Here is a 13,440-nt window from a genome sequence, read left to right as displayed (position 1 = left end):
GGCCTTTGGCCCATTAAGGACTGATTAACAGACTCCCTTTAAAGCTGTGGAGTAGAGCAGAGTAGGGCTGCTTTCTTTCATCCTAGTGGATAAGGTGAAGGAGTAGGTCCCAGAATGGATCTCTCCTTTTAAGTTACCTCAGCCTCCGAATATCTTGTTTCCAGCCCTGAAGAGCAGGAGGGGCATGTTCATTGTCCCACCTGTTGTTTCTGTTTGTTTTGATGCAAAGAGGCTCAGTTAGGTGGCCTCCTTTTGGCCTGGAAGTTTCTCCCAGAGGAAGTAACATAGGGCCTACCTGCCTGCCTCTCTTTCTTGCTCCATCCTTGGTGGTTGTGAAGTCAGGATGTGGTTACCTGCGTGAGTGACACCCCTTTGGACTTGGATTGGAGCCTGTTGCTGAATACCCGACCTTGCAAGATGACCCTCCTCAGCATCCTGAGAGTCCTTCTTTGGGGACTGGTGATTTTTATGGAGCACAGAGTTCAAGCAGCCAAGGTGGGGCAGTCTTCTATTGCCCTCCTGGCTGAGGCCCCTACCTTGCCTCTGATTCGGGAGCTGCTAGAAGAAGCCCCTGGCAAGCAGCAGAGGAAGCCACAGCTCCAAGGGCATCCCCTGCGATACATGCTGGAGTTGTACCAGCGTTCAGCTGACCCTCACGGGCACCCGAGGGAGAACCGCACCATCGGGGCCACCATGGTGAGGCTGGTAAGGCCCTTGGCTAATGTGGCAAGGCCACTCCGAGGTGAGTTCATTGCGCCACACTGCCTGGAAGAGAGAGAAATGGAGAAGAGGGAGTCTGTTGGGCTCGTTGCCTGGCGGGAGGGTTGTTTTCTCAGGCTTGGTTTTTCAGAGGATGGCAAGCTTGGCAGAAACTGGCTCCAAGCCTGCTTCCCTTTAAGGCTTGAGCTTAAGAATACATTGCCTTGAGGCCTGTGGAAGAGTATTTTCCAGGTCTCGGGACAACTAAGCAATGTGTTGGCCCCTATCTTTCAAATAAAGGCCTTATCCCTTGTTGTATCCTGTGACTGAGAAATGCCCAGCTACCTTCCTGTGGCAGGCTCTTTAAAAGGTAAAGGGTACAGGAGGCGGGCTTTTAGAAGAGAAAGGGTACAGGATGCCGAGCTGGGGAAACGCCCAAGGCCTCAGAAAGGACAGAAACACACAACCAGTTGCCTGCTTACCTCTGTGACCATCTGCTGTTGAACTGAATCCTTAATGACAGCTACTATCACTAGCTGTCATGAAGCAATTAGCTTCATTTTAAAGACACATTAAGGCATGGTGAGGTTAAGTAACTTGCAAGTGTCAAGCGGACAGTGGGTGGCAGAGATGGGGTTTGAGCTCAAGTCTGATTGTAGAGTCGGCCCATAACTTCTCAAGTCTCCTAAGGCTGTACCCCCAATATCCTTGTACACCAAACAGTTTTTCTATTTGGACCATGTTGCTACTCTGGGATTTTGGTACTAAACATAGTTTGGAGTTTTCTTTGTCTTCATCGTGACTGATTGTGCTTTGGACATCTGCATTCGATACTGTTCCAGGAAAGCAGCAGGCTCCTAAAGGGCAGGGCTCTGGGGGAGAATGTAGATAGCCATCAATTTCAAGCAACTCTTGGGAATCTGAGATCAGTCTGGGGATTTTACCAGTCTCAGATCAGATTTATCCACCTCCCTTCACCATTGTAAGATGGCATGTTCCTAGCTAATTCTTCCTGTGTGCTGACTGTGAGCTAGACCTTTCGTAAAATGCCTTACACGTGTAATCTTTGATCCTTGCCACTGCCATTTGAAGTTAGTAATATCAGCGCGCCATTTCACAGATGAGGGAATCAAGGCTAGAGAAACTTACCTGACATTCTGCAGCTAAGCAATTGGTAGTGCTGGTTGTCGGGCCCAGGCTCTAATCACCATGCAGTGCTGACTCAACAGATTTTAACTGAGCACCAGGCACTATGTTCGGGTTGGATAAGTAGAGGCAAGTAGTTCTTCCCTGACCTCTAGAAACTCCAGTATACTAGAATGGAGAGATAATCACACAATGATGTTATGCTATAACAAGTGCTTTGAAAAAGATAAACAGTAGATCTCCCGGCCAGTGCCGCAGCTCACTAGGCTAATCCTCTGCCTGCGGCGCCGGCACCCCAGGTTCTAGTCCCGGTTGGGGTGCCGGATTCTGTCCTGGTTGCTTCTCTTCCAGACCAGCTCTCTGCTGTGGCCCGGGAGGGCAGTGGAGGATGGCCCAAGTACTTGGGCCCTGCACCCGCATGGGAGACCAGGGGAAGCCGTGGCTCCTGGCTTCAGATCTGTGCAGCGCTGGCCGCAGCAGCCATTGGGGGGTGAACCAACGGAAAAAGGAGGACCTTCCTCTGTCTCACTGTCCACTCTGCCTGTCAAAAAAAAAAATCTCCCAAGACTACAAAGAAATGGCTCTCTGCTTAAAACAAAGAGAAGCAGAGAGACTGTTAGGAGGCCTTGTTGAGATAATATTTGATCTGGATCTTGCAGAAGTAGTAAGGAGACTGCATGTCATCAGAGAAATGCATTTTAAGGAAAGAGGAAAATAGCTTGTCAATGGAGATTCACTCTACCAATATTTATTCAGCATCTACTGAGTGCCAGAGACACATAGACAGGCAAAACCCCTGCTCTCCTATAGCATTTGTTCTCCTAGGAGAGACAAGTAAGCAAACCTAGCAAAGTAACTGCCAGTTGTAGCACACACTGTCAAAGGAAAGAAATCGGCTATTATGGAGAGGCAATGTGATCTCCCCCCTCGGGAGGGTCTCTTTGTAAAGATAACATCTATGCTGAAACCTGTAAGATAAGAAGCCAGGAGTGAGAAGAGGCCTGATGGTATCTGAAGGAACACAGGTGCAAAGGATTAGAAGGTGAAAACCCTCTCCTTCTACTTGAAGAGCAGAAGGAAGATCAGTGAGGCTGGAGCCTCATGAGCATTGTGGAAGCGGCAGGATATGAAGCGGAAGAGAGGCAGGGACTTGTAAGCCATGATAAGGGATCTGAATTGTGTTCTTAAGGGTGGTGGGGTGCTGCGCAAATCAAGTTTGTACGAATGACATGAGACTAGAAAGGAGGATGCCCAGAAAAAAGCAAATATACTGGTCCGACTGTGGAACGTACTAGCATTTAAGAGCTTTGAAAAGGATCCAGAAGCAGATGACAGGTTCAATCACACAGGATGTGTGAGTCACCCCTTTCCCTGAAAACTTCTGAGTAGACCCTTCCTGGCTCTGATTCTGAGCAACCCCACCCTGCTTCAGGAAACATGTGATGTCAAAGTCTGAAAAGAAAGGGCAGTTCCTCACCCAGACAGCCTGCTAGAGGTTTGGGTTTGGTTCCTTTTAAGTGGGGTGGGGCAAGTATATGGGCGGGCCTCTTGGAAAGATCACTGAAAGATGGAACTGTGGAATAACTTGAGAAAGCAAATAGAAGCCTGCCCTGGACCTTGTGTCAATGGTGTCTAGGACTCCAAACTCGAGGGTATAGTAAACATGGGTCTGAAGAGCTTCTATGTTGAAAGTGCCAAGACTACCGAGAGATTCTTGTTTCGTGGATTCAATAAAGAAAGGATATTAGGCAAATAATATATAAATTGACATGGAAATCGGAGAGAAGGCTTTTTCCCTGTTGATAACCCAGTTTTTGTAGTCTCTGCTCCTGACCTCTGCCAGGAGGGGGAGCAGAAGTTCGGAGTGCTGCAGACCCAGTCTTCCAACCCTTTGGCCACTGGGTGTCAGCACTACTGTTTGGATGAAGGTTCTTCATCACCAAGGGCCATACAGCTTCTTAGTAGACTGCCCAGGAAACAAAACGCTTGTGATCAAGTCTTTGTTGAAAATGATATTTAGAGGAATGGTGGTAAAATAAGAGGTAAGTAGAGAACCATTTTCCAGCAGGGGAATAGAAATGGGAAAGATTGAGAGTTAAAGGGGATATGACCAAAGGAGGGAAAAATACTCTAGAAGCAATTCTTGAAGTTGGTGGAAGGTAGAAATGCAGAAATGGTAAAATGGTTGTTCCCCCACCATTGTGCCTTGGCCCTCAATTTCAGTTATGGAAGGCCATAGCATCTGATATTAGATTCTTGCCCCAAAGCCACATCCATACACTGATGGGATGTGAGGACCTCTTCTTAACCCATATATTCTGATAGATTCTCTTAATTGATCACCTTTAATAGTCAACTAATATGATTGATCCTCTTGCATACAATCAATATACATGCACAAAATAATTCCACAATTGGGTTTTTTCTCAAGCCTAGTACTATGTGAATTAAAAGTCAAAGTGACATACAACTTATCTTTTTCCTGTAAGATAAGCCAGTCTATTAGTGATATACAACTTCAAATCTCGACTCCACCACACACTCACACTGTCTCCTTGACACAGCTTCTTTGAGCCTCAATTGTCTTGTCTGCAGCATATGGATAGTATCTCATGAGACTGAGGGTTAAAGAGGTCATGCACACAAAACATCTAGTTTATTAGTAATTACTCAATAAGTGATAGCTAGTGTCATGACCTTGGGTTAACTTTAGAACTGATCACAGATCTCGGTCTATTGAGCAAGTTTAGATGAAAATTCAGGCTGGATGGTAAGCTGACCCCCTATTTTTCCCTCTTACTTATGCAGGTCCCTGGCATATAAAGACCCTGGACTTTCCTCTGAGACCAAACCGGGTAGCGTACCAACTAGTAAAAGCCACGGTGGTTTACCGCCATCAACTCTACCTTGCTCACTTCCGTCTCTCCTGCCACGTGGAGCCCTGGGTCCAGAAAAGTCCAACCAGCAGCCTTCCTCCAGGAAGAGGCTCTGCAAAACCTTCCCTGATGTCTAAAGCTTGGATGGAGATGGATATCACACAACACATGCAGCAAAGGCTCTGGAACCACAAGGGGCGCAGAGTGCTACGACTGCGCTTCATGTGTCAGCAGCAAAAAGGGAGTGACGGTCTAGAGTTCCAGTGGCCCAGCACGTCATCCTTGGACATTGCCTTCCTGTTACTCTATTTCAATGACACTCACAGAAGCATTCAGAAGGCCAAAGCTCCCCCCAGAGGCCTGGAGGAGTTTATGGAAAGGGACTCTCCTCTTCTGCGGAGGACCCGGCAAGCAGGCAGTATCGCATCTGAGTTTCCTGGCTCCTCTCGGGTACATGATGGGACTGAAAACAACCAGTGTTCTCTCCACCCCTTCCAAGTGAGCTTCCGCCAGCTGGGCTGGGATCACTGGATCATTGCGCCTCATCTCTACACCCCAAACTACTGTAAGGGGGTCTGTCCTCGGGTGCTGCACTATGGTCTCCGTTCCCCTAATCATGCCATCATTCAGAACCTTGTTAATGAGCTGGTGGACCAGAGTGTTCCTCAACCCTCCTGTGTCCCTTATAAGTATGCTCCCATTAGCATCCTGCTCATTGAGGCCAATGGGAGTATTTTGTACAAGGAGTATGAGGATATGATTGCCCAGTCCTGCACATGTCGGTGACAGCCAAGGTACAGCTAAGGTTTCCCAAGAAATTGGAAAAGGGTTTAAAATAAACAAAGACCAATATCAAACCAGCAAATTATTCTCTACCTAATCTATATAGCTCCTATTTCTTGCCTGAAGAGCTACTATTTGTCTCTTCTCCCACTTGTGAAGGACTCAATTTATAGCAGCACTTCTAATACCAATCCACTAGCATGGATCAGTGTGGTTTGACCACTAGTCAGAGCCCTTATGCTTGCATTAGGTGTTCTCTTGGAGGGGTGTTCTCTATTTTCTTGACCTTTTTTATTGTGACTGTCAAAAGTTCCAGTCCATGGTGGTAGACCTTCAGAGGTTGTTCATCAGAAGCTGGGAGTGGTAGACTGTCATAATGTCCATCCTCTAAGGCTCTCAAAGACTTGCAGTGGTGAAAGTAGGTTGAGATTTTATATTCCTCTTCCTTGCCTCCTATCTCCTAGAAACTACTAGTTCCTAATCACACTGCCTCTCTCTGTGCCTGTATTGCCTTGTATATATTGTACCTAAAACGTTTCTCAAACTAGAAAACTTAGGTAACGGTCTCTAATAGAAATCTTTTTCTAAGCTACCAGGGCTTTTCCTCTCAGCCCCTGAATCTGGAAAAAGCACCTGGGATTCCTTCCATCATAGGATAAGGACAGCCTTTAATGAGACCAATGAGGAAGCTTGAGTATGGAGCTTCCTCAGATGGCAGTCATCTCAAAACTCGGGTGTGTATGATGAGGGCCGTCACCTGATGAGGATTATGTATGGAGGGATATTTTAAACTGTCTATGAAACAACAGATTTCACAGGGCAATTTTAAATTTTATATAACTTAAATTCTTGTTAAATATCCCACAGAGAGCTCCCTGGTGGCTCAGAGGCTAGGAGTTGGCCAGACTTAAGGATGCAAGGGAGCAGAGGATTGTGGGGGAAGGGTGAAATGTGCTGAGTCCTGGAAGTGAGTTCATTCTGTGCTTGCCTGTTTCCTGTGGCCAGTTTGGCTCTGGGCCTGGGCCTCTGAGGGAGGCAGGCTCGCTGTCTTTTGGGAGGCATGGGACCCTTGGGCCAAATGATGCTTGTAGCGTGACTCCTATCTCTATGCTGTATTTAAATAATGGGATTGGGCTGTGTTGCAAATAAATGATTTTTTTGTTGTTAAAAAGAATCTTTGAGTGTTTGGGGGATTGGGAGGGAGTGGGTGGAAGAAATTTATTTCCTTTGTTCCCTCTAGCTATGGTCTGGAGCTCAACTCTAATCCCCAAAGGTCAAGGCTGGAGGATCCTCAGAAGTTGTACTCTTAAGGCAGTGCAGCAAGCGATTAACCCTCAACAAGGTGCCCTTGTGAGGAAGCCTAGTATTTCTTTTCCCCTGTCCAATTTTTCCCTTGACTGGCCTTATAGCCATTCTCATTGGAATGAGATTGGCTTAGGGTAGAAGCATGTGTTTGCCAAATGTAAATCCCTAGCTTATCTACCCATCATAAGTCAACAGGTTTTACCACTCTTAGCAATTCTTTCTACACAGAAAGAGTGAGTACCTTGCAAGTCTGTAACTACAAATACTCTTAACATCATTTGACCCATCTAGCTTTTATACTGGATCTTCTGGAATCAGCTCAGACATTTCTCTTCCTCACTGCCCCCATGACACCTGTAACAGTCTGGTGTCACTGTCTTGAAAAAAAAGGGCTTCCTTTTGAGGATTTCAGGTGTGTCTTACCTTTTCTTTATTAGAGCCTTGCCCCTAGTTAAGTTTTCCTTGATGAACACACAACTGTGAAAGTTTTGGTGAGGGGCTGGTGCTGTGGCATAGTGGGCTAAGCCTCTACCTGCAGCACTGACATCCCATACGGGTGCTGCTCCCTGTCCCAGCTGCTCCTCTTCCAATCCAGCTCACTGCTTATGGCCTGAGAAAGCCGTGGAAGATGGCCTAAGTGCTTGGGCCCCTGCATCTGTGTGGGAGAACTGGAAGAAGCTCCTGGCTCCTGGCTTTGGATCAGCACAGCTCCAGCCATTTGGGGAGTGAACCAATGCATGGAAGACCTGTCTGTGGCTTTACTTCTCAAATCTTTAAAAGTTTTGGCGAGGGATGTCTTGTTCTCATGCAGAATACTTTGATGTTCACACATGTCGTGAATTTTTCCATTGAACTAAATGTAACATAAGATATGCCTTCTAAAGTAAAATGACTAGCTGTTATGTCCTATTTCAAAATCATGACTCAAATAACAGAATGCGAATAAGGCAGTTTGTAGAATCCTTACATGAGCCACAAATTCACCCAGGAGATAAATGAGTTTTCAATCCAGCTCCTTCCCAAGCCCAAAGGGTACACACAAATGCCTAACAACCTGGAGGTGGACCTTAGTTACAGGATTGGATCTTGAGTTTAGCAACTTGGTTTAGATTTTCACAAAGCCATGACTTCCTAGCTTGTGAGTCCTAAATACACCTGAAGCTTAATCTGTTTACCAAGAACTCTTCATTAAATGGCCTCATTAACCATTAAGTCAGATGGTTTTTTAATAAGATTTGAGAGGCAGAGAGGTCTTCCATCAGCTGGTTCACTCCCCAGATAGCTGCAATTGCCAGAGCTGAGCTGATCTGAAGCCAGGAGCCAGGAGCTTCTTCCATGTCTCCCACATGGGTACAGGGGCCCAAGGACTTGGACCATCTTTTTCTGCTTTCCCAGGTCATAACAGCTGGATCAGAAGTGGAGCTGCCAGGACTCGAACCAGTGCCCATATGGGCTGCCAGCACTGTAGGTGGTGGCTTTATCCACCAGATGTTTTAAAAAGTTAAAGATGCGAAGAGATACATTTTCCATCCACTGGTTCACTGTTCATGTACTACAACAGTTGGGTCTAGGCAAGTGGGATGGTCCAGGCCAAAGTGGGATCCAGGAAGTGAGTCTGGGTCTCCCACATTGGGGGTATGTACCCAAGAACTTGAGCCATCATCTGCTGCCTCCCATAGGCTGCATTAGTAGAAAGCTGGAAAGGAAAGTGGAGCTGGGACTCAAGCCCAAGGACTCCAATACGGGACTCAGGTATCCCAAGTGGCATCTTAATTGCTGTGCCAAATGCTTGACCTAGATTTTCTTTTTAAAGTATTTCTTCAGCTCAGTACTTTCCTCAAATCTGTAAGAGATCTGTACCACAAACCTTCCTCAGAGAGGAAGGAGATACACTTGCTACTGGAAGAGGCTGTACGGATGGCAGATGGGGAGAAATGATTACTTGGTCTGGAGAAAGGAAGTAGGGAATAAAGTCCACCTTGTGTCAACAATCCCAGTGGCTAAGTCCAGAACTTCAATGTATGTGTACAAAAGGAGCATGCTTTCAATTTACTTATGACCATACAGCTCTCTTGCATTTACCTTGGTAGTGTATTACATCCAATTCTGGGCAAAGTTGGGAAACAGGCAAAGTTTATCTTCAGTTACATCAACTATATGGGTGCCTAATCTTGTCTCAGATTTCAGGGGCAGGCGTTTGGCTCGCTGGTTAAGATGCTACTTAGAGTATCTGCGCCCCATATCCAAGTGCCTAAGTTTGAGTCCTGGCTCCACTCTCCATTCTAGCTTCCTGCTAATGTGCCTAATGAAGCAGCAGGTGATATTGACCCAAGTGCTTGGTCCCCTCCCATCCATATGGGTGACCTGGATTGAGTTTTGGGCTCCTTGGGGCCAGTACTGTGGTATAGTGGGTTAAGCTGCCGCCTGTGGTGTTGGCATCCCATATGGGCACTGGTTTGAGTCCTGGCTGCTCCACTTCCAATCCAGCTCCCTGTTAATGCACCTGCAAAGGCAGAGAAAGATGGCCCAAATCCTTGGGCTCCTGCACCCACATGGAATCCCTAGAAGAGGCTCCTGGCTCCTGGCTTCACATCGGCTCAGCTCCAGCGGTGGTGGCCATTTGGGGAGTGAACCAGTGGATGGAGGCTCGCTCTCTCTCTCTCTGTCTCTTCCTCTCTCTTTCTGTAACTCTGCCTTTCAGACAAATAAAATTTAAAGAAAAAAATAAGTTTTGGGCTCCTGGCTTCAGCCTGGCCCAGCCCTAGCTGTTGTGGGCATTTAGGGAATGAACCAGTGAACTGGAACACTCTTGCTCTTGCTCTCAAGTAAATAAAATTAAAAAATTAAAAATAAAATTTCATTTGTCTTTAGTTAATTCTTGCAATAGCCTCATTAAAAATAACAGCTTCATTGAGCTCTAAATTATACCATAAATACCACAATTTAGATATACAACTTGGTAGTTTTCAGTATATTTACAAAGTTGTACAAATATCGCCATGATCTAATTTCACCACAAAAACAAACCCTGTGCCCGATAGCAGTCAATCTCCATTTATCAGATTGATTAGGCATTCACATTGTTCCTACTTTTTGGCTGTTGTACTTGCATGAATATTCATGTAGAGGTTTTCATGTGGATGTATGATTTCAATCCTTTCATGCATATACCTAGAAATAGAAATATTGAATCATATGGTAACTTGATATTCCATATTTTTATTTTTTTAAAGATTTATTTATTTGAAAGAGTTACACAGAGAGAGGAGTGGCAGAGAGAGAGAAAGGTCTTCCCTCTGATGGTTCACTCCCCAGTTGGCTGCAACAGCTGGAGCTGCGTCAATCTGAAGCCAGGAGCCAGGAGCCAGGAGCCAGGAGCTTCTTCTAGGTCTCTTACATGGGTGCAGGGACCCAAGGACTTGGCCATCTTCTGCTGCTTTCCCAGGCCATAGCAGAGAGCTGAATTGGAAGTGGAGCAGCCTGGTCCTGAACCGGTGCCCATATGGGATGCCAGTGCTTCAGGCCAGAGCATTAAACCGCTACACCACAGTGCCGGCCCCGATATTCCATATTTTAAAGAGATTTATTAATTTATTCAAAAGGCAGAGTGACAGAGGAAAAGACAAAGAGAAATTTTCCATTTGCTAGTTTACCCCTCGGATGGCCACAACAGCTCAATCTGGGCCAGGCTAAAGCCAGGAACTCCATCCGGGTCTCATACAATGAGTGGAAGGGCCATCTGCCTCTGCCTTCCTAGGTGCATTGGCAGGGAGCTGGATAGGAATTGGAGCAGCCTGGAACTGAACTGGCATGCTGATATGGAGTGTTGGCTTCAAAAACAGTAGCTTAACTTGCTGTGCTTCAAGCTGGCCTCTATATTCAGCATTTTAAGGAACTGTTTTCCTATGTGGATCCAGCATCATTTGAGGATTCCAATTTCACCAACATTCTCAGGAACATTTATTGTCTGTCCTTTTCATTCTACCATACTAGTGATGGTGAAGTGGTATCTCATTGTTTTGATTTGCATTTCCATACTGACAAGCAATGTTGAGCATCTTTTCATTTGCTTATTAGCAACTGGCATATCTTCTTCGGAAAATGTCTATTGAAGTCATTAGCCCAGTTTTTAATTGGATTGTCTCTTGTTGAGATGTAAGAGTTTATATTTTCTAGTTCCTAGTCCTTATCAGCTGTATGAATTGCAAATATTTTATCTAATTCTGTGGGTTTTTCTTTTTTGATGGTATCCTTTAAAGCACAAAAGTTTTTAACTTGGAAGAAGTCTAATTTGTCTATTTTTATCTTTTACTGCTTTTGCTTCTGGTGTCATCTGAGAAAACATTGAATAGTCCAAGGTCATGAAGATTCACACCTTTAGCTATTTTAGAGTTTTAGCTGTTACATTTAGGGATTTCATCCATTTTAATTAATTTTTGTATATGTGGTAAAGGTCCAACTTTGTTCTTTTGCATGTGAATATATAGTTGCACCAACATCCTTTGTTGAAAAGACTTTTTCTGCCATTTAATTGTCTTGGCACCCTTGTTAAAAACTGAGTGTAAATGTAAGAGTGTATTTCTAGACTTTCAAGTTTGTCATCCATCCATATGACTATTCTTATGCCAAGACAAAACTGTCTTGCTATCTGTAGCTTTCTGGTAAGTTTTGAAACTAGAAAGCTTGATTAGTCCAAAATTTTTCTACTTTATCAAGATTTTTTTTTGGACATTCTGGGTCACTTACATTCCCATATATTTTAGGATCAACTTTTCAATTTCTGAAGAAATAACAGTTGGGTTTCTTTCATAAGAATTACATTGAATCTATAGATAATTTTTGGTATTATTGCCATCTTTATTAAGTCTTCTGTAAACATGGAAGGTCTTCCAATTTAGTTAGGGCTTCTTTGAATTTTTCAATGATGTTTTGTCATATTCAATGAGTGTCTTATACTCTGTTAAATTTATTCCTAAGTCTAAAGATTATTTTATGGTATTTTAAATGGAATTATTTATTTATTTATTTATTTATTTGAGATGCAGAGTTCAGACATAGAAGCAGGGAGGGGCGGTGCCTTCCACCTACCTGCAGGTTCACTCCTCAAATGGCCGCAACAGCCAGAGCTGAGCCAATCTGAAGCCAGGAGCCAGTAGCCTCTTCTGGGTCTCCCACATGTGTGCAGGGGCCCAAGAACTTGGGGCATCTTCTGCTTTCCCAGACCACAGCAGAGAGATGGATCAGAAGTGGAGCAACTGGAATATGAACCAGATGCCAGCCCTGCAGGCAGAGGTTTAGCCCACTATGCCACAGTGCCGGCCCCAATGGCATTGTTTTCTAAATTTCACAAATATGTTGTACAGAAAATACAGTGCAATTTTTGTATATTAATCTCAAACCCTGCAAACTTCCTGAACTCGTTTATTAGGAATAACAATTTCTATGGATTTCTTGAGATTTTCTCTATGCAAGTTCATATCATCTTGAATATAGATGGTTTTACTTCTTCCTTTGCAAACTGGATGCCTTTTATTTTTGCCTAATTGTCCTGTATAGAACCTCTAATATAATGTTGACAGAAGTAGTCAAAGCAAGCATTCTTATCTTGTTCTTTATTTTGAGGAAAGGCATCAGTCTTTCACAAATTAAGTATGATTTTAGCTGTGGTTTATTATAAACATCTGAATTCAATACTTTAAAGCTACAGTAATCAAGACATTATAGTATTGATATAAGAATAAACAGATCAATGAAATATAACAGAAAGCTCCAAAGTAAATGTACAGAAATACAGTTAGCTGATCTTTGATAAAGGAACAAAGATAATTAGGTGGATAAAGGATGAGATTTTCAATAGTGCTGGAACAAACACAAATCTAAACAAAGAGCTTACATCTTTCACAAAAATTAATTGAAAATTGATCACAGATACAAACATCAAACCGAACTTCAAAACTTCTTAAAGATAACGTAGGATAAAATCTAAGTAAACTTGGATATGGTGGTGAATTTTTAGATGTAACACCAAAAGCATGATCTAATAAAAGAAAAAATAACAAGTTGAATTTTATTAAAATTAAAACCTCTCTATAAAAAGACACCGTTAAGAGAATGAAAAGACAAACCACATACTGAAAGGGAATTTTTGCAAAAACATAAGTGAAAGGTTTGTCTCCAAAATAGGTAAAGAACTCCAAAAAGTCAGAACAAAAAGGGCAAAATATCTGAATGGACATCTCACCAAAGATGGCATTATCTATGGCAATAAGTGTGTGAAAAGATACTCAGCACATATGAAAGTACTTCAAAAATTCATGGAACTGGAAGTACACGATAAACTTATTTTGGTGCAAAAATGTTGTAATCCATGTATAGTTCGTTTATAACATGAATTTCCATGAACTTTTTGAAGATCCCTTGTATGTCATTAAAGCAACAATGAGATATACCTGCATATCTGTTAGAGCGTCTAAAATCCAAAACACTGAGAACACAAAATGATGCAAGGTTATGGTGAAATAGGAACTGTTGTTCATTGCTGATAGTACTACAAAATGGTACATCTACTTGGCAGCAAGTCTAATAGTTTCTTGCAATACTACCATACAATCCAACAGCCACACTCCTTGAT

The 13,440-nt window shown here is 43.7% G+C and overlaps 1 protein-coding gene across 1 annotated transcript; it reads left to right on the top strand.

The window, feature by feature from the left end:
* Positions 1–417: 417 nt before the first annotated feature.
* Positions 418–5,507, top strand: BMP15 (bone morphogenetic protein 15). Its single transcript, XM_062182989.1, has 2 exons — positions 418–742; positions 4,654–5,507. Exons 1-2 carry the CDS (start codon positions 418–420, stop codon positions 5,505–5,507), a joined length of 1,179 nt encoding a protein of 392 aa, XP_062038973.1.
* The last annotated feature ends 7,933 nt before the right edge of the window (positions 5,508–13,440 follow it).

Source organism: Lepus europaeus, chromosome X, assembly GCF_033115175.1.
Source record: "Lepus europaeus isolate LE1 chromosome X, mLepTim1.pri, whole genome shotgun sequence".
NCBI classification, from domain to species: domain Eukaryota; kingdom Metazoa; phylum Chordata; class Mammalia; order Lagomorpha; family Leporidae; genus Lepus; species Lepus europaeus.
This window is presented reverse-complemented; position numbering and strand designations above follow the sequence as displayed.

What these genes read in the sequence shown, in the direction of transcription:
- BMP15 (XM_062182989.1), top strand. Translation starts at nt 418, where the DNA reads ATGACCCTCCTCAGCATCCTGAGAGTCCTTCTTTGGGGACTGGTGATT. An exon ending in TGTGGCAAGGCCACTCCGAG is followed by an intron (nt 743 to 4,653) that starts GTGAGTTCATTG and finishes TTACTTATGCAG; the next exon opens with GTCCCTGGCATATAAAGACC.